Source organism: Leptonychotes weddellii, chromosome 6 (assembly GCF_054177405.1).
Source record: "Leptonychotes weddellii isolate Sample4059 chromosome 6, ASM5417740v2, whole genome shotgun sequence".
Taxonomy (NCBI): domain Eukaryota; kingdom Metazoa; phylum Chordata; class Mammalia; order Carnivora; family Phocidae; genus Leptonychotes; species Leptonychotes weddellii.
In genome coordinates this window covers 31,391,649-31,412,354 of record NC_138374.1, presented here as the reverse complement: position 1 = coordinate 31,412,354, position 20,706 = coordinate 31,391,649, and the positions used below count along the sequence as shown (strand labels likewise).

The 20,706-nt window shown below is 41.0% G+C and overlaps 1 protein-coding gene across 1 annotated transcript in view; it reads right to left on the bottom strand.

Moving 5' to 3' along the window:
- Positions 1-20,706, bottom strand: part of IDE (insulin degrading enzyme) — an 83,296-nt gene that overhangs the window by 4,593 nt on the left and 57,997 nt on the right. The window contains exons 13-20 of the mRNA XM_081823081.1: positions 17,353-17,555; positions 14,707-14,817; positions 13,507-13,627; positions 10,252-10,343; positions 8,701-8,812; positions 5,903-6,070; positions 3,986-4,258; positions 2,701-2,762 (exon numbers count right to left, since the gene is read on the bottom strand). Of these exons, the coding sequence (XP_081679207.1) occupies positions 2,701-2,762; positions 3,986-4,258; positions 5,903-6,070; positions 8,701-8,812; positions 10,252-10,343; positions 13,507-13,627; positions 14,707-14,817; positions 17,353-17,555 (1,142 nt within the window). The remainder of the gene's footprint in view (positions 1-2,700; positions 2,763-3,985; positions 4,259-5,902; positions 6,071-8,700; positions 8,813-10,251; positions 10,344-13,506; positions 13,628-14,706; positions 14,818-17,352; positions 17,556-20,706) is intronic.

Sequence of the window (20,706 nt, the reverse complement as noted above, 5' to 3'; positions counted from 1 at the left end):
GTTGCAAATGTGTATCTAGTGATCTTAATGACTCCAGAGACAATGGCCTGAGCTTAGTCAAGGGACGAGCACAACCTGCTCCTCTAAGAACCTTCTTAGATTCTGCACCAGGGCACTACCATGGTTCCTCATCTACCAAAAGAGAAAGGAAACTAACATTTCTCGAGTCCTACCTTGCATCAGGCCCTCTCCTGCATTAGCACACTTGATTCTCTGTAGGCTAAGTGTCACGATGGTCTGATTTTAGAGACACAGACTCTGTGACACAGGGCGGTATGATGACTTGCTTCATGTAGCTCACAGTGATGGTATGAGAGAAGCAAGCTGGTTCTCTCCACTCCACCAGGCTGCTTTGAAGGACTGCCCTAGGTCCTACCATGAACACCAGGACTGGTGAGTTGGTAGATCCTGTGGGAAAGTGTCTCTTGACCTTGTCCTTAATCTGGACCATTATTGGTTTTTTCCAAAGGGAAAAACAAGTTGTGATGAAGCTTTCCCTGATTACAGCCTCAGAGGGAGAGGTCGTGGACAAAGCCACAGCAGCTCACTCACTGTTTACGGAGCAGTTACGACAAGTCCTGTGCAGTTGCAGTGGAAACCCTGCTGCCGGTGCACAGCAAATGCGCCCGTGGCTCCCTCCCGTGGCTCCCTCTCACGCCCACAGACCTGCCCTGACGCCTCCAGCCTCTTTTAGGAGCTTGGCCCAGGTTTGCCTCCAGTAACACACAGTACCTCACCTAAGATTGTCTCACCTACTGAGTAAAAGGTTTGCTTCCAAAGATCTAGTCACCATCCCTTTTCACCCAAACCTTCACTGCCCTCTTATCAACCTTTATCAGTAGAGCGTTAACACCCTCTTCAGTTTCAGACTAGTCTCAATTTCCCGACCAACGCTAGACAATCTCCATCTATCTTTCTATCTTCCTTCCTTCCTTCTCTCTAAGATTTTATTTATTTATTTATTTATATGAGAGAGAGAGTGTGAGCCCAAGAGTAGGGTGAGGGGCAGAGGGAGGAGCAGACTCCCCATGGAGCAGGGAGCCTGACAATGTGGGGAAGCCATCCCAGGACCCTGGGATCATGACCTGAGCAGAAGGCAGACGCTTAACCAACTGAGCCACCCAGGTGCCCTAATCTCCATCTTTTTAAACACAAACCAACCAATAAACAAATTGCATTTTCTTGCAAACTGTATTCTAAGGAACACTGGAGTCCCAGGAGATACTTATAGGTATTTTGTGGGGAGGGAAAAAAAAAAGAAAAAAAGATGCATGATGAATCAATTTAGGAAGTTTCGTGAGTCAGGGGCGCCTGGGTGGCTCCGTCGGTGAAGAGTCTGACTCTTGGGTTTCGGCTCAGGTCATGATCTCAGAGTTGTGAGATCGAGCCCACGTTGAGCCCTGTGCTCAGTCAGCTTGGGATTTTCTCTCTCTCCCTCTGCCCCTTCCCCGGCTCACACTCTCTCTCTCCAACAAATAAATAAATAAAATCTTTAAAAAAAAAAAAAAAGTTTTGTTAGTCAAAATTAAACGCTAGGCTAAAGAAATCTTTATTGTGGGGTTTCTTAGAACTTTTAAAATGCTAACACACTCTGTGATTCTCCAAAAACAAGAATAAAGAGTATAGTCTTTCCCAAACTTACATGGTCATGAAACCCTTTTTTGTAGGGGCCCCTACTAATATCTTGCGGAACACTAGTGTACCATGGAACACAGCTAGGGAAATGATGTTCTAGACTTAGCTTAAGCTTGGTAATTAAACTCTCATTTTTTAAGACAAGAAAAAGTCTTATAACTGCTACTCTTACAAATTCAGTAATTAGGTACTACTTGTAATTTCAAATGAATAATAGAATTTGTGGCGGGAAAGAGAAAAATCTTCATTGCTTGTGGAAACAGTAGAGTAAGTTATATTAGGACATCACTCTTTTTAAACACCCACAACAATTAATGCCTTAAATGAATGCTTTAGAAACCAAAAAGAGCTGAACATGATCACCCTTTCTTATAAGCCACTGGGAACAGAAACCTAACTTCACAAAGCAAACAGTCTGAAGCAATAAACACAACTAAAACTTATTTTATAATATCAACGAGGAAAACATTCTGATTTAAAGCATTCTGATTAAAACACTTAAAAAACTCAGGCTGAGAATTACTACTGAAGAGCTAACAGCAACAGAGACCATTTATTTTTAATTTTTTTTAGAAGATTTTATTTATTTATTTGACAGAGAGAGACACAGCGAGAAAGGGAACACAAGCAGGGGGAGTGGGAGAGGGAGAAGCAGGCTTCCCGCGGAGCAGGGAGCCCAATGCGGGGCTCGATCCCAGGACCCTGGGATCATGACCTGAGCCGAACGCAGACACTTAACCGACTGAGCCACCCAGGGGGCCAACAAAGACCATTTATTAAATGCTAAGTACCAATCACTTCACGCACCTCATTTCAATTAACACTCCTATTGATCTATATTTTGTAAATAAGGAAACTGAAGCTCAGAAGCTCTAGTCCCTGGGTTTTCATTCAGAAGCCACACGTGCTCCTGCCGCTGCTTCATGGGTAAAAGAGCTTCAGAGAAGGTGAGCTGACCGAAGCTGCAGCTCTAAGCAGGGCAGTAGGTTCAAAGCAGTAACATACAACACGGCACAAATAACAGTTGCTTATGAGTCAAAATCTAAACATGTAAGTTCAACTTACCTTGTAGAATTTGATGATATCTTCCTTGGTAAGTGTCTTTAAATATGCAACTTCCGTATTGTCTGAAAAAGCATTCAAACAATAATTTACTAATATTTCCATCTTAAGTAGCCCAGAACACTACATTAAATGACAATATGCTTCACTCCAGTGCTCTTAGGTATCCCTATTTTTAAGCAATCACCTGCTCCTGCAAGTAGTAAGGGGATAAATATCAACGAAGAGTAAGAAGATATCCTGGCTCTCTACTTAGGAGCTACTGGATCTGTAGGCTGGTCACATCAACTTTTCTGAGCCTCAGTTTCCTCATCTGGAAATTGGGGATAATAACTACTTAAAGGGGCTGCTGTGAGAACAGAGGAAAAGGATGAATGACGGTAACCCGATGCTACCCCCATGGCAAAGGCTCAAGAAACGGGAGGTACCATCACCAATGGCTAAACAATGACAGGTAAGGAAACGGAGGCCCAAAAAAAGGTGTCAGAATGAGAACACAACCCAACCCCTGACTTCCAGGGCAGCTTAACACCCCACACCGTTCATCTCTGCTGTAGAAGACGGAAGCCGATGAGTGGGAGACTTCAGGGAGCACGGCGGTCCCAAATGTAAAGACACTGACACACTTTTGGAGATCCCTGCAGGCAAATGTTCAAACCCCTGTGCCCCAGGGCAGCACTTATCTTAGGAGAGTTCAATCTGCACATTTTCCTTTTTCTTTTTTTAGTGTTATGGGAAATAGATAACTACGTATCTGTGCTCAGCGCCTCAGGGCACACTAACTGAACACAACACAGTGAAATTAGATTTATTATTACTGCATTATTATGAGATACAGGTAGATCCAGCTCTAGTTTTAGAGAAGAAAAAAAGATAAAGTTTCTAATAAAAACTGTTATTACGTTAAAAAATGGTTCTTTATGAACCATGAGAGACGATGGACTCTGAAAAACAAACTGAGGGTTCTAGAGGGGAGGGGGGTGGGAGGATGGGTTGGCCTCGTGATGGGTATTAAAGAGGGCACGTTCTGCACGGAGCACTGGGTGTTATGCACAAACAATGAATCATGCAACACTACATCAAAAACTAATGATGTAATGTATGGTGATTAACATAACAATAAAAAAATTTTTAAAAATGGTTCTTTAGAAGCGCTATGCTCCACACCCCCACCAAATTAGCACTGGAACATCACCTACAAGACGACTACCATTTTGTAGAACGGCTTCCATGTCCTCAAACGTTACACTTATATGCCATAAATGTCGGGGCCCTAATTTTTCCTTACCTCTGTCAAAATTGTATTGCTGAGAGATGATTTCCCCCCAATATTTAGCACACTCTGCGGATAGTTTCTTTGGTTTGTCTAGTCGACGAATTGCTAATGCTTGAATGTGTTTCTGAAAAGCCTCTTCTGTCATGTCCTCTATGGACTTCTCCATGGTGATTAGGAAAGCTTCCACTCTGCTCTCTAGGTAGTGAGGCGGCTTTTCTGACTGGATGATGAATCGTAAGCCCTGAATGCCGTTGGCTCGACGTGGCCCACTGAAGACAATGTAGCCTGAAACACAAACACCAGCCAGTCAGGACCCTGGCATTTGAGCTTGGGTCACTTTTAATCCTTCAAAACTTCTATCAGAGCAGTAAAATCTTTCAGGCTTTATTTTTTCCACCTCTGAAGAAATATAAACAACTAGGATATCCTAAGTTCCTAAGGATAGAGCAAAAGAGCTCTCTGAAAAACAGTTAGAAAGTTGGGAGAGAATTCTTTCTTCCTAAAAAAAAAAAAAAAAAAGAAAAGAAAAAACCCTCTTCATTATTCAGTCTCACATCCCACAACTCCTCACTGTGTGCTAGCTGATCATCCTCAATCTATGTTAAAGCCATTCCCATTCCTAGGATAGACTAAACTCATTTTCCTCCCCTAACCATGATTCCACCTGTTTCCTTTCACATCCAAGTTCCTTATGTGAATCCATTCCTGGACCAACTCTATTCGAACTAAAAATTTCAAGAGACCAAGTAACAGAAGGTCACACTTCCGTTGTCATCTTGTGAGTTCACGCACAACCACTCTTCCATGTCTTTCTAAAACTGGGCTTGTGGCTTGTGTAACTCAGCTGCTCTGCCCTGAACCACATCTCTGACAGCTGTGGTGTCTTCAGGTCCCACTTCTGAGGAAGTCACTATCTTCAGCATGACCTTCAGACTGAAGACTCTTGGCAACATTTACCACACTGCACGGTAACTCTTCCTTTATAGTTTGTTCATGGTCTGTCTCCCCTGCCATAATGTCAGCTCAGAGAGGGCACGGACTTCACTTCTGTTCACTGCTGATCGACAGTGAGCTCCTTGAAGGGAAGGGCCATCCATAGCTTATCCATTTTCCTTGACCAGCATCTAGTGTGGTGGTTGTTTAAAAAATGAAAATACTCGGAAAGACTCACTCAAATCCTCTTTCATTGGTTCTTCCCAGTCATTACTGGGGCTTCGTTCTTTTCTCATTGATTAAACCTGACAGGATCTCCAGGATTTTTAATAGTGCCTAAAACTCTGCCTGAAATATTTTCTCAACAAACACTTAATGAGTACCTTCTATATGCCCCAGGCTTGGGATAAAAAGATGGATAAGAGATAATACCTGCCCTCAGGGAACCCAAAGTTTCATGAATCTAAGCTTCTCTACATGGCTTGCTTTCCATAATAAATAATCTGCCGTTAGCATCCTCTCTCCCTACCCAAAATGTCCTTTATTGACATGTATGTACCCTAAACACAAGGTCTTCTCCTTAAGAACTGCTTTAATGTCCAGAAGATGTTAGTTGCTTATTTTTTAGAAGTAGATTCCCCATAAACAAAGTTTTCACAAGCCTTTCTCAATACAGCAAGCCCGCAGCACCATGCAAGGGGACCGTACATGTGGAGAATGTTTTCTTTTTTTTTTTTTTTAAGATTTTATTTATTTATTTGAGAGAGAGAGTCAGAGAGAGAGAGCACAAGACGGAGGAGCGGGAGAGGGAGAAGCAGACTCCCTGCTGAGCAGGGAGCCTGATGCGGGACTCGATCCAGGGACTCCAGGATCATGACCTGAGCCGAAGGCAGTCGCTTAACCAACTGAGCCACCCAGGCGCCCTGGAGAATGTTTTCTGAGGACAACGGTTGCTCAAAGTCTACGGTATCCCACTAGTCTCCGCTTCCCTCTCACCTAGCTGCTCCTTGGTGCGCAGGGTGTTGAAGCAAGGTTCAGAGATGATTTGACAGAAGAGCTCTAGAAACATATTCTCTGAGGTGCTCTGCATGTCTGTCTGGTAGTATATCTCGATGCCACAGTTATTGTGAACTTCATTCCTCTGCTGATACACAAACCATCCTCCTAGGAAGTTTCAAAAAGAGAACAGGTTCAAAAACTTATTTAGGGTTTAATAAAGCCAATGTTTTGTCTGGCTTTTTAAAGTTGTTCTATTTGGTTGGTGTTTTTCAGCAATTCCAAACTGCAATTAATTTATTAAGAATGTGAAACTCAACTAACTTACCTAAGGGAATCCTTAGGTAAATATAGCGATTTGAACTTGGTAGGCCCCTCAATAAACATTCATCGAATTTAAGGGGCAAAGAATTTACAAAAGACCCATTTTATGGCTAAGTATTAATTATTAATTAAGTAAGATCCACAGTTAATACAATGTACAAGTTAGTGTATGTACTAGATTAGAAGTAGCTAATACAGATAAAAACCTCAACGGAAATACCACTTATGTTTTAATAAACATACAAAACCAATTCTTCTAAAATTACTAGTTGTGCCTTTATTATTTATTATTATTATTACTGCATTTCAATTTAGTATTTTATTCTCAATATCAACACCCACACTAAAGATCATTTCACAAATTCACACAAATGTGTACAATGCTTGGAGATAACTTAGCCTGATAGCTCCCTGTAGAGAGAGGAAACTAGGACCCCGAGAAGCGGGGGGACGTGTCTAAGGACACCACACTGGAATGGTGGAGAAGAGCGAAGACTAAAACTCAGACGTGTTGTCAAATACCTCACCAGAGTTACGAAGAGATGATCATGCTTTAGGATTTAATAAGTTTACTTCATGAGCCGTCAGTGAGCATATATAGTGTTTAGTACTCAGTATAAGACTCCCAAAGAAAACTTCTCAGAGTAGTAATGATGTTTGCTCACTTACAGATGGTGATTCAGACATCAACAGTGAAGGGAGGCACACAAGCTGAAGTCGTATTTCACCGATTTCATTTTTCTGACCAGATCCAAGTTTGACCCACAGTCACACTTTCTGATCGTATACCGACGGCACAAAGTCTCCTCTCATCACAAGTCACTACTCCCAATTTCTAGCCTTTTCACATATATCCCAAACTGTCTCCTCCTTCACAACGCCTGAAAATTTTCTTTTTAAATTATAAATATTGTCTTCTGGAGAGTTAACTGAAGGGCTGTGTAAGACAGTCACACCTGGTCAACTGGCTAAATTAGAATGATTTCCTAACACCCAGCATTTGGAGAACGGGATGTGAACTGAGCTATTTCTGAGCATGAAACAACTGGCGAGTGCACCTGGAAAGCAAAAGAGATAAAGCCCTAGAAGAGGAAAGAGAAAGCAGGAGGTGTGATAAAAAGAGGTGTGAAAGACTGCTTTCAATTTGAACATCTGTTTCTGGACTGGCCTCCCTTTGCCCGACGCCCAAGTGCCATGGTTTCCGAGTGGCAGATCTTGATTCTTCTTGTCTGCCTCGCGGCGGTGAGAGAGAACAGACCAGCACAGGTTTGACACGAACCGTTACCAGGTCTGTGATGATGCAGAAGAGTAGAGCTGTGTTCAAGGTATCTCTGCGTGTTCAACAACAATATCCTGAGGTAACACCGTGTTGGAGTAGCTTTAGCAGCTTCTCAAAGGATCCAGACACAGCCCCCGACCTTAAGAATTGTATAGTCCAACAACAGAGATGGACATGCACCTCAATCCCAATGCAAGAGAAGTACTCAGTAGCTTCAACAAGGAAAACTTCAGAAAACCTGTGCTGGGAGGTCTGAAGAGGAGGACTACTTCCAGCTGGGAGTTTGGGGAAAAGTTTAGTGGAATGGGTGGTTTGTAAGATGGGGCCTGGAAGGAAGAATAGGGTACAGATGTCTATAAGGAAGAGAGAAGGAAAGGGAGCACAATTTCAGGCAGATGAAATAGTGTGAGTGTAAAGTGTGTGTTTGTGTGTGTGTCTGTGTGTGTGTGTGTGTGTGTGTGTGTGTAGAGGGGGCCGGCTCAGAGCACACACCACACATGCATGGGGAACAGCCAACAATCACATTTAGCTAAAAACAACAACAAAGAGAACAAAAAAAAACAATGCTTCTCATCCTCGGTCTAATTTACTACCTATTATATAATTTTGAACAATAACTGAAAATAATGCTTAATGAGTTTTTCTATGAAAAGAAACCATTGTTAATACAAAAGTAATCCAACACTGCAAACTCCAGTACATTAATTATTACCCATTCTTTTATGCTAATTCCTTATGAAATATGCATGTAACGAATACATGGTGCTGTCTGCACCTGTGAGTTTCCTAAAACTATTTCTGCCAAAGACTCCTATGGGCTTCCAATTCAGTATGATGATTCTAGTGTCCATTTTTCGTAAATAGATTTTATTTCATGCTTCACAGTCAACATTTCTTTAGCTTTGTACCTTTTTTACTTCCTAACTCTTCTACATTCAACTACCAGTCAATCCCAATGTCATTCTCTTCAAAATAATTGCCTACCTCCAATTTCATCTCTTTGGCCTTCCTACAGAGAATTTTCTGGCAGAATTACTTCTCTTTAACCATACTTCTATAAATCATAGAAGATCCCAGTAGATCTTTACCATAAAACCATACATTATCATCCAAGTGACTTCAACCCACCTGTAATCACCCACAACATTATGTCAAAGTAGTCCGTTACCAAAGTTAATAAGACATTCCAACTTACTGTCAGGGAGCTGAACTTCTCTATACCGAACCAGCTGACTTGGAAGGAGAGGTTTTGTATGAGCATGTTCAATGAGGGTGTCTTCAACCATCTGCATAATTCCTAGTGCAGCCTGTGGAAAAAGGGCATAGCACATTACAAAACTACAAATGTTATCTTGTCTGTGAAAATAAAAATAGTATACTGGGTGGTGGCCCATGCAATATGAAAACAACATGCTTGTGAAATACACTAGTTTATCATAAAAGTGGATTTTTAAGCCTTAAATATATTTGATCCTATTCAAATGGATAAACACTGAATTTGTCAACTGGCAATACAGTCAATATGGTGGAGGTGAAGAAAAACAGAGACCCAGACCAGCATCGACAATGATCTCAATGCTGCGGGAAAAGGTACCGCCAAAGCTGGAGGGGTACTGGTGATGGAAAGTTGGTCCCAAGTGAATGACCCTGACAATAGACACTTGGGGTTATAGCAAAGCAAAGGAAGTGAGTGAGCAAAAGGCTTTTAAAAAACATAAAACTGAGGTGCCTAGATGGCTCAGTCGGTTGAGCGTCTGACTCTTGGTTTCAGCTCAAGTTATGATCTCAGGGTTGTGAGATCGAGCCCCGAATTTGGCTCTGTGCTCAGCGGGGAGTCTGCTTGAGATTCTCTCTCCCTGCACCCCCCACCTCCACTCACGTGCACTCTCTATCTCTCAAATTAATAAATAAAATCTTTAATAAATAAATCTGACCTTAGTAAAAAAATCCTGTCTCTGCCACTTATTAGCATCTGACCCTGGGCATACTGTTTTGGAGGCAGGATAGCAGAGTAGTAGGGAAAGGGTGGGGTCTTTTTTTTTTTTTTAAGATTTTATTTATTTGTCAGAGAAAGAGAGCGAGCGAGCACAAGCAGGGAGAGTGGCAGGCAGAGGGACAAGCAGGCTCCCCGCTGAGCAAGGAGCCTGATGCGGGACTCGATCCCAGGACCCTGGGATCATGACCTGAACCGAAGGCATACACTTAACTGACTGAGCCACCCAGGCATCCCGCGAATGTGGGGGCTTGAGAGAGGCTGCCAGAATTCCAGAATGGGAATTCCAGAAAGCCTTCCATATGCTAAACATTTGGCATGTATCATTTAATTTAATCTTTAAACTCTAATGTACAGATGAAAAAAACTGAGTACTGAGAGGTTAACACATTTCGGAAGAATAAGTATCTAGTATGTGGCAGAGTCAGGATTTAAATGCAGGCTGATTCCACACCATGTGCTCTTATCCACTACACAGTCCTGCTGTCCTACACAGAGAAGGGATAATTATTTCCATTTCCTCCTGTGATTGCACAAGGCAGGCAAGAGCAGAGGAGGCAGCCATGAAAGTAGGTCCACAGTTAGCCACCATCATTCTACTCCCTCATATGCTGTCCTATCTTCCTCCATAGAGCAGAGAAGTCAACACTAATGTGCTTACAATCACACTGTGGCGGTGCATAGTCTTAGGCCAGGGTAAAGAAAATCTCTTACACTGATCCATAAAAGTCTGCTAAAACCCCAACCACGCACCTGCTTTGTTATGTTTCCATGGAGAAGGGCTTCGATGTGCAGCCGTGACAGGAGCTGAGGTATGAAGGCCTTAAGGCGAGGAAGGGTGACATCTATGAAGGTGTAAAAAATAGTGAGCTCTACCTATGAGTTTTCAAAGGAAACCACCCTGAGCTAATTGAAGATTTAGAGAAGAATTACAAAAACAGTACAGAGTTCCATATACCCTTTACCCAGTTTCCCCGAAGATTAGTATCTTTCCATAGCACAACGGTCAAAACTAAGAAATTAACACTGCTACAATACTAGTCACTAACACAGTTTTTATTTGATTTTAGTTTTTCCTAATATTCCTTTTCTGTTCCACGATTTAACCCATGATTCCACCTTGCATTTAGTTATGTGTCCTTAGTGCTGTAGGTTTCCTCTAATCCATGACAGTTTCCATCTTTCCTTGTCTTCTATGACCCTAAAATTTTTGAAGAGTACTGTTCAGTTACTTTATGGAATGCCCTGTGAGTCTGTCCAGTGTTTTCCCATGACTAAACTGAGCTTAACTACTCAACTACTAGGAAGAATACCACAGAGGTAATGTGCCCTTATCAATGCATCACATCAGGGGAACATGATGTTGATATGCTGTCGTCCTGGTGATGTTAACACTGACCACTTGGTTACGGTGCTGTCTGCCAGAGGTCTTTACTGTAAGTGCACTGTTTTTATCTTTCAGTTATAACAGAGTAACTCATGTATGTTCTACAGGCAATTAGGTAAAGCTATCTGCCCATCAATGCTGACTTTTCTGATTGTGATTAATAAATATTTATTTGGGGGAAAATATATTTTAAGATTATACAAATATCCTGTTTTCCCTTACTCATAAATTTTAGCATCCAATGGTGCACTGTATTAATTAGTATTATGGCACCATAATAGTGATTTTTCTGTTCCCCTCATTCCTTTTCCATGAATTGATTTGGCTCTTCAATAAGAAAGAGTTGTTCCTTCTCCATTAGGACATCATACTAGTAACTGCTGCCATGGATGCTAAAAACAGTAACTAAAATTCAAAGAGAGACATGGGAAGGGAATTAACCTTACTTACTTACTCTGGGTCTGTCACTTTATATGTGTTATCTTATAAACCTCAAAGTATGCACTACTATCACAATTTTAAAGGTGAGAGAACCAAAGTGAAGGAAATTTAAGTTTCTTTCCAAAGGCATCAAGCTAGTAAGTTAAGTTGCAGAGCTGGCACTTGACCCCTGGTCTGACTAACCTTGAAGTGCATGCTTGCTCTCCAGACCCCGTGAGCTCTCTCTGCAGATCTCTACCACAACACCTACTCTCTTCGCCTGTACTGAAATGATCTGTTTACATTCAGGTGTGGCCACTAGACTGGAACTCCTTGATCCAAGAAACCCCATCTATAATGGATCACTGTTTATCTCAAGCAACTGAAGTCTAGGGCCTGGTGCACAGCAGGCGGTCAGTAAATGCTGTTGAACCAAACTGGACTCTGAGGTTCCTGCTACCCTGGCACCTGGACAGCTGACTGACTGGCAGCCACGAGGGAGCCAGCCTCTCACATTGAAGTGTTGCCACATTAAGCCACGTCGACATTACTGGATTATTCTATGTGTATATACATACACCGCAGTAGAAGGATTATTTATTTGAGCAGAGAATGTCAACCAAAAAAGCACTTTCTCTATAAAAAACACATTTTAGATTTCATATGCCTATGATATACTTTATAGAGCTTATTTTGCTTAAAATTTATATACCATCTGACCCAGAATCTAACAAAGGGGGGAAAAATGAAAAACTTTTGCTTTTTGATTATGCTGAGTACAGGTTCAAGTTTTAAAATAGTTTTTAAACCAATTATGTGATTTAAAAAAAAGGTAAAATTCTTGCTGTTAACTAGACGTGACTCAAACATTTTGCAAAGTCTATTAACTGTCTGGATTAAAAATGCATTAGTTCTGGGGCGCTTGGGTGGCTCAGTTGTTAAGCGTCTGCCTTCGGTTCAGGTCATGATCCCAGGTCCTGGGATTGAGCCCGCATCGGCTCCCTGCTCGGCGGGAAGCCTGCTTCTCCCTTTCCCACTCCCCCTGCTTGTGTTCCCTCTCTTGCTGTGTCTCTGTCAAATAAATAAATAAAATCTTTAAAAGAAAAATGCATTAGTTCTAGCTAATGAATTTTATAATCTATATGCCTACCCAATGTCTGAGGCAACCAATAAAATGTCAATACTCTGCTCGATTTGTCACTGAAGACATCAAAAGTATTATACTTACATAGTAAGCATAAGGACTTGTCATAAAATGTCACATTAAAAATTCAACAGTATTCTTTTACTGCTGAGCACGTGGGGGAAAAGATTAGTTGGTAAAGTAATGCTGAGAAGGGAGACAGATAAAACAATAAAGGGTACTATCAGTCTACATTCTTTCTAATAAAACAATCCTGAAGTAATTTCATTCCATTCAGTAGGCATTCATTAGATGCATACTGAGGACATACTTTATACTGGATAACAAATAAAGAGAATAAAAAGAAGGCATAATCACTGCCCTCAAGGAATTTAGGACTTTCAAGCAAAACTTCTGATTAGAAAAAAAGCAACAAAGAATGACTCTTTAAGCTTTACACACTTTCCAGTTTTTAACTGAACAAATCCAAAGATGCCTGAGCATGCTTCCTATATGATAAGACTTTCAAGCTCAGCCCTTTTATCCTCTTCTGAAAACTTCAATATTAACAAGGTAAGTGTTTTGGTCAAAACCTTTAGTCAGCCACAGAAATCTATGAACAGCAATAACTACCTGCTATGGGTCCAGGTTGAAAGCAGCAAATGTGGCTACACTGCCTGAATACCAAAGCCACTTCGAAGGCCACCACTGTTTTTATATTTGAAAAAAAAAAAAAAAAGTATGCACAGCTGTTTTTTTTTTTTTTTTTTAAGATTTTATTTATTTATTTGACAGAGAGAGACAGCGAGAGAGGGAACACAAGCAGGGGGAGTGGGAGAGGGAGAAGCAGGCCTCCCGCCGAGCAGGGAGCCCGACGTGGGACTCGATCCCAGGACCCTGGGATCATGACCTGAGCCGAAGGCAGACGCCTAACGACTGAACCACCCAGGTGCCCCAATGCACAGCTGGCTTTAATAAAACTACAAGTTACTAGAAAGCATAAACACTAGATACCAGGATAAATCATAATGATTTTAGAAAAAAATGAAGAGTGTTATAAGTAGAAAACGAGCCTTACCATCCAGGGCTTCTTTTAATTCATCTTTAGTCCAGGCCACTTCAGTCATCAGCAGGCGGAGGTAGTACATGGCGTGCTGGTGAGGCTGCTCAGCTCGGAAATTGTTAAGAGATCGCATATACTAGTAAAGGGAGAAACAGGTTCATTAATTTTATAAGTCCTTTTAAAATCATTTAAAAAATTTCAACTATGGGGCGCCTAGGTGGCTCAGATGGTTAAGCGTCTGCCTTCGGCTCAGGTCATGATCCTAGGGTCCTGGGATCGAGTCCTGCATCGGGCTCCCTGCTAGGCGGGGAGCCTGCTTCTCCCTCTGCCTCTGCCTCTCTCTCTCTCTCTCTCTGACTCCCATGAATAAATAAATAAAACATTTAAAAAAAAAAAAAGATCAACTATAATCAAACTTCATTCTGCATAAATCCCGTGTTACTGGGATGCAGGAATATCTGTTTCTTTCTCCTTTTTGAAGTGAGGTAATTTAGAATGGGGCTTACTCTAATATTCTCTGATTCTTAAAGGGCGTGCTTTTTCTTTGTCTGGGCTGCTGCTTTATCCCCAGCGTCTGACATGTATTCTAAGTGTCCTCACCATGAGACGTCTTTCACTCCTCAGAAAGTCATCCCCAGTTTTCAGGGCCTGCCCTATTGTGACAAGGTTCTCATGGCAGGCAGACCTCAGTCACAGAATCATGTGTCCTTCTGAAGTGGAGGGTGGATGAAACTTTCAAGGGGTCCCTCACAGCTACTAGGTCTACCTCAGGCTTCTCTCTGAAAGTCAGTGCTGCAACCTGCCCAGCTCTTGAGGGTCAGGTGTCCCCAAGTTACCCAGGGTCACTTTCTGAGGAGAGCATAGGACTTAGCAAAGACAGGGTGAGAGGACTGCCATAGGAGTAGTAGTGCTTCTCCTCCTCTCAAGAATGTTCACAATAGGGCGCCTGGGTGGCTCAGATGGTTAAGCGTCTGCCTTCGGCTCAGGTCATGATCCCAGGGTCCTGGGATCGAGTCCCGCATCGGGCTCCCTGCTCGGCGGGAAGCCTGCTTCTCCCTCTCCCACTCCCCCTGCTTGTGTTCCTGCTCTCGCTATCTCTCTCTCTGTCAAATAAATAAATAAAATCTTTTAAAAAAAAAATGTTCACAATAAGGCAAAATTACCACCTTATGTTTATGAACAACAAGATTACAAAAATGAGTTCAGAAAACTTACTGCCTCTTTGATAATTTCAAATCTTTTTTCATCAATCTCAAAGGTAGCCATTTTCTCAATAATCTTCTTTAGCAAAATCGGCTGCTTGTCATTGTAACCTTTCACCGAGAGCTACAAAAAAGAGTTCAGGGTATTAGAAGTCCAAAAATATCACGAAAAAAACCTCCAAATAAACACCTTAAGCTTGATTTTTAAACACCTTAAGCTTGATTTTTAAACACCGAGAAAATCCCAAAGCCAGGTATATTAAAATAAAAGTGAAGAAGAAATTCAACTGATTTATCTTCTCATAAATATAATTTAGCTTAGGAAGAGAATATTAACCATCTTTATTTACTAATAACCCAAAAGCCTAATTTTGCTATTCCTAAACAAAGTCAACAACAGGAAAACTCACCTGATGCCAGATTACAGAACACACCACATCATCAAAATTCAAGCTCTCATTAAATCAAAATTAAGTACAGACTGTGTTTTAAGTTTTATCTCCAAAAATAACTTCTAAGGAATGGTAGGCTTAAGGTTTTTATAGATGTGGTAAGAAGGTAAAAATTACCAGTAGTATCATCTAGCCAACTGTTAGGTAGGTCTCAAAATTGTTTCTATTTAAATATTTTTTTAAATTCCTCTTTGGCGATGTCAGGCAGCTCCAATTTCGTGTGTGGGTGTGTATATTTTTGTGGCATTTTGCCATTTTTGTCATTCAATGTTGCCCAAAAAGGATCCACACATCTCACCATTGCTTGTTTAATGAGTTCTCCCGATGTATCAAAAGCCAACGGCAAAACAGATGTACTGTGAGGACACACGTCTGTACTATCAGGATTTTTGTCTTGGGACAATTTAATAGTCTCCAAAACTGAACACTGGGGAAAGCAGGGAATGCCTATTATTATATTTCCACACAGTGGCACCCACAGCAATAGAGGACACACCGCAACTAGAATACCCAAGAAAGCCTCTACCTTATACAAAATGATAGGTAAGAACCTCAGGAGTGAAGGTCATTACTGGCCATGGACAGCACATCATGTACCATGGGAACTAGACTGACAACTAGCAGAAAGCTCATTCTGTCATAAATTAAAAACTACCTATTTTAACGGTAATATGCTACTAAAACTCAATAGCAAAAAATAAACAACAGATTATTACTTTTCTATTTGGAGTTTATTTTGATCTCTGAGCTTCAATTTCCCTAGATGCTGAAAATGGTTAGTTATGTACACACTTACACATTAAATGAAAACTACTGGAAATTTTACTTGTGGGGGGAAAAAAAAGGTACCGCAAAATAAAATTTTAAAACCCTAAAACCTTTTGCATAAGAATTCATAAAGAGGAGTACAGAGTACACAGCACATGCTCTCATTTTAGTTGTTACTAAAATGTACAATATTTTTTCAAGAAAAGTGAAGATGAATGTGTGCCATAGAAGGGATGTTAATTTGGAAATGAGATAAAAGCTTGGAAACACAACAGAAATAGTTTTAGGAGAAAAAAAATCTAGTTATTTCTTTGGATGTTTTTAATAATGCTTATTTTAAAACACACTTAAAAGTAGTTAATGGTGCATGCTACAAAATAAATTAAATGAAAACATCAAATGTATTTGAACACAGGAGCTTTCTACTGCTGTCAGCAAAAATAAAGGAAGCTTATAGAGGAGTGAAATTCAAGCACCACAACAATAACTACAGTTACTTTTCACTTACAGATGTTAATACAGTCAAGTACATGGAAAGAACATGCTTTCAGAATTAGTGTGTTTCACATTTCAAGCAGAGGAACATGCAAATAAATGTAGCACACATACATGTTCACAAATTGCACGAAACTCTACTGAATCATTCATTAGTGGAACTACTAATTTGAGTTCTTCAATCATCAAAAAGGTGCAAGGAAAAAACCATCAACCTTCTTGTTTAAAAAATGCAGAAGTTAATAGTTTTCCCAAGCTCAACATAATGCTTAAACGGTGGCACCTTTTCTTTGGTTTTCATTTTACTTACAAGTATTGCATTCATTCCTGATGCAATGCCATAGCTCAAACCTGAGAGGCGTGCTGCATATGTATACTCTTTTAAATCATCCTTCAATAACCTGATAAACAGGTATGTCATGTTGCAATGGAGAGGATCAGCATAAATGTAGCGACTAACAAAAAGAAAAACAAAAGAAATGCTTTGATACCTCAAGCAGTGGCATGGTAATGAAGAAACATGACCGAAGAGTATGGATATGCAGCCTCATGATCTGAATGTCTAGGGAAACAGAATCAGCCAACCTTGTTTTACAATGCCAGGAAGACATCATTCTGTTGTCAAAGACCAAGATTTCACATAGAGAATGGGTGAGATTTAAACCTCAATCAGGGTCCCATTTTGTTTGAGGAGGAAAATATGACAATCTGATGAAAGATGTTTAAAAAAAAATAAAAACAGAAATCAAGGAAAATTTGCATAATGTGAATGTAATCACTGAATACTTAGAATAAGAGCTAACTGAAAAATTAAATGAGAAAATATGATTAGCCATATTTTTTTTTAAAAGAAATTAAACTCATACCCTCAATCAAAAACGCTTCCATCAAATCAATATAAAAAAATGTTGATGAGTGGAAGGCTCTAAGACGTGGGTACTTACATACATCCCATAGATGGTATTTTGGAGGTCATAGCTCAAGCCTGCTAGCTCTGCTGCATATGCATACTCGTTGAGTGAGTCTTTGAGGAGCTCAAGGTACAAATAGGCCATGTTACAGTGCAAGGGGTCCACATAAGCAAATGGGCTGGAAGAAAATGTTGACAGTAAAATAGCTGATTTATTACTTTCCAATGTGATATGGCCTTTTGAGATGGATCAAGAAACTGAACATCGGTTATTATCATTTCCTGAAGATATGGTTTGAATTCTTGAGTCTGTTCTTCTCGGGAGGCAAAAAACCACAAGATGTCTGAAAAAGAAGCCCAAAGTATGCCATGTGTGCTGGTGGTGGCGAGGAGGGAGAAACAACTGTTTGCCCCAGATGGTGTGTGGCCAAACTGACAAGTTAGAAATGCAGGGCTGGGGCGCCTGGGTGGCTCAGTCAGTTAAGCGTCTGCCTTTGGCTCAGGTCATGATCCCAGGGTCCTGGGATCGAGTCCCGTGTCGGGCTCCCCGCTGAGCAGGGAGTCTGCTTCTCCCTCTGCCTCTGCCTACTTGTGCTCTCTTTGTCAAATAAATAAAATCTTTAAAAAAAAAAAATGCAGGGCAGGTAAGGAGTGGGAACAAGCTAAAAGGCATGCCTGCGTTGAGGCTAAAAGGAGGAGGCATGGCTGGGCACCTGGCGGGCTCAGTTAGAAGAGTACGAGACTCCTGATGTTGGGGTCGTGAGCTCTAGTCCCACACTGGGTGCAGAGATTATTTAAAATTAAAAAATAAATTAAAAAAAAAAAGGAGGCATGACCAACAGAGCTCATCCGACATTAGCATGTCTTCCTCCCTCTAAGCAAGCCATACCCTGGGTGGACCTGAGTATGAGACTGAGAAGTTTGTGTGCTGTGATTTTTGAACTTAAACAAGAAAACGGAGACCTGTGAAATGTTAACTCATCTCTGAGTTTCCCCCCAAACCAATAAAGCTATAGCACTGTCAGTAAAATAATTGATAATTCCCACCTTATAACTGCAGAGAGAGCTACGAAAAAATATTAAAATAAAAAAAAAATACTTAAGGGACGCCTGGGTGGCTCAGTTAAGCGTCTGCCTTTGGCTCGGGTCATGATCCCGGGGTCCTGGGATCAAGTCCCGCATCAGGCTCCCTGCTCAGTGGGAAGCCTGCTTCTCCCTCTGCCTGCCGCTCCCCCTGCTTGTGCTCTCTCTCTCTGACCAATAAATCAATAAAATCTTAAAAAAAAAAAAAAAAACTTAAAGTGAAAAAGAGCAACCAAAATGAGGAAACAATCAGAGAGTACAAAAACTAAATAGGACCACAGAGATCACCTAACTTAATCATCTCTTGAATAAGAAACACAGCTTTCTGCATGTAACCTGGGCGGGTAATGGCAGAATTCGGATTCAAATGCAAGTCAAATGACCTACTCATTGGATTATATGACCTCACTTACCTTTATGACAAACAAGTAAGAGTCATTCACTCAACAAATGTGTATCACACGCTTACTACTATAATACACGGAAGCAGGTATGGTTCAGAAGAGCCTAGTGCTAGGCCCTTCTCTAGGTACTGGGAATAAAATCAGGCAAAGTCACTGACCTGACAGAGTTTAATAGTCTAGTTAGAGGAGAGAATAAATTTTAATATATCAAGTGGGGATAGTGCTATGAAAAAAATTAAGCAGGGTAAGAGGAACAGGAGTGAAGGTGGTGGTAGTAAGAGAAGACTGCTAATTTACATAAGATAGATAATCAATGCCTCTCTCATAAGGTGACATCTGGGCCTAGACCTGAAGGAAGCAAAGGAGCAAGCTCTGGGGTATCTGGGTGGGACCGGTTGAGGAAACAGCCAGTGCAAAGGACCCAAGGCCAGGTGCCTGCTTGGCTTGTTTGGCAGCAAATTAAACTTTCACTATATCTGTAGCACAGTAAATATAACTACTGTACTGACAGCAAAGGCAACAATTTTATCAAAGCTGATAATGAAACAAAAATAGAGGAGGCTTAGCCGCTAAGAGAATTAAAATCAAAGAGAAAATTCTCTAACTACATAAACATTCTCTATCCGGAAAATCTAAATGGATTGGGGCGCCTGGGTGGCTCAGTCGTTAAGCGTCTGCCGTCAGCTCAGGTCGTGATCCCGGGGTCCTGGGATCGAGCCCCACGTCAGGCTCCCTGCTCAGCGGGAAGCCTGCTTCTCCCTCTCCCACTTCCCCTGCTTGTGTTCCCTCTCTGTCAAATAAACAAATAAAATCTTTTTTTTTTTAAAGATTTATTTATTTGAGAGAGAGAGGGAAACAGCATGAGAGGGGAGAGGGTCAGAGGGAGAAGCAGGCTCCCCGCGGAGCAGGGAACCCGATGGGGGCCTCAATCCCAGGACCCCAGGATCATGACCTGAGCTGAAGGCAGTCACTTAACCAACTGAGCCACCCAGGCGCCCAAACAAATAAAATCTTAAAAAAAAAAAGAAAGAAAGAAAATCTAAATGAATGCTCGGTCACTGAATTTTTTAAGTACTGTATTATATACATGACACACTTCCTTCTTTAGGCAAACAACAGCTCAGAAACTCACAGCACAATTCACAAAAGCAAAATTATCAAATAAAAGAGAATCTAGGAAGGGCTTGGCCCCACAGGCACCTGTGTGCCGATCTCACGTGGAAATGAAAAGCCAGAAAAAGCCAAGTCTGGGAGCTCAGAGCCATATGGCTCAAGCTTAGAATGCAATTCCAAGAACTGTCCTAAAATGCTGCAAGCACAGCAACTGTGCTGGTGAGCTGTAAGAGAGAACATGATTCAACCACAATGCTTACATTCTGGTTCATTTGTTAATGAAAAAAAAATTTTATTTTGTATTCAGGTGCTATATGCTTAAATATGGATCAGAGTTTTTAAAACTAAGTATGCGTAATATAATCCTATTTCTGAAGATACTAAAAGGGTATACACACACAAAATGTCTTAAAGAATATACAAGAAACCTAACAGTGTGAGCTCTAGGAATAGCAGAACACAGAGAGAGGGACTTTTGGGAAGTAGATGTTTTTAGTTCTAAGAACTGCACTGGATAGTGTAGAGAATGCAAAAATATCAAATGGTCTCTCAAAAGGTAGAGAAATTCATAATCATAGAAGTCAAATGGGAAAGTGGTGACAAGCTGCTTGGAATGTTACAAATATCACTCTGAATATCAAAAACTAAAACCAGCTTTGTGGTGCAGCCACTCTGGAAAACTGTATGGAGGTTCCTCAAAAAGTTGAAAATAGAGCTACCATATGATCCAGCAATTGCACTACTGGGTATTTACCCCAAAGATACAAAAGTAGGAATCCGAAGGGGTA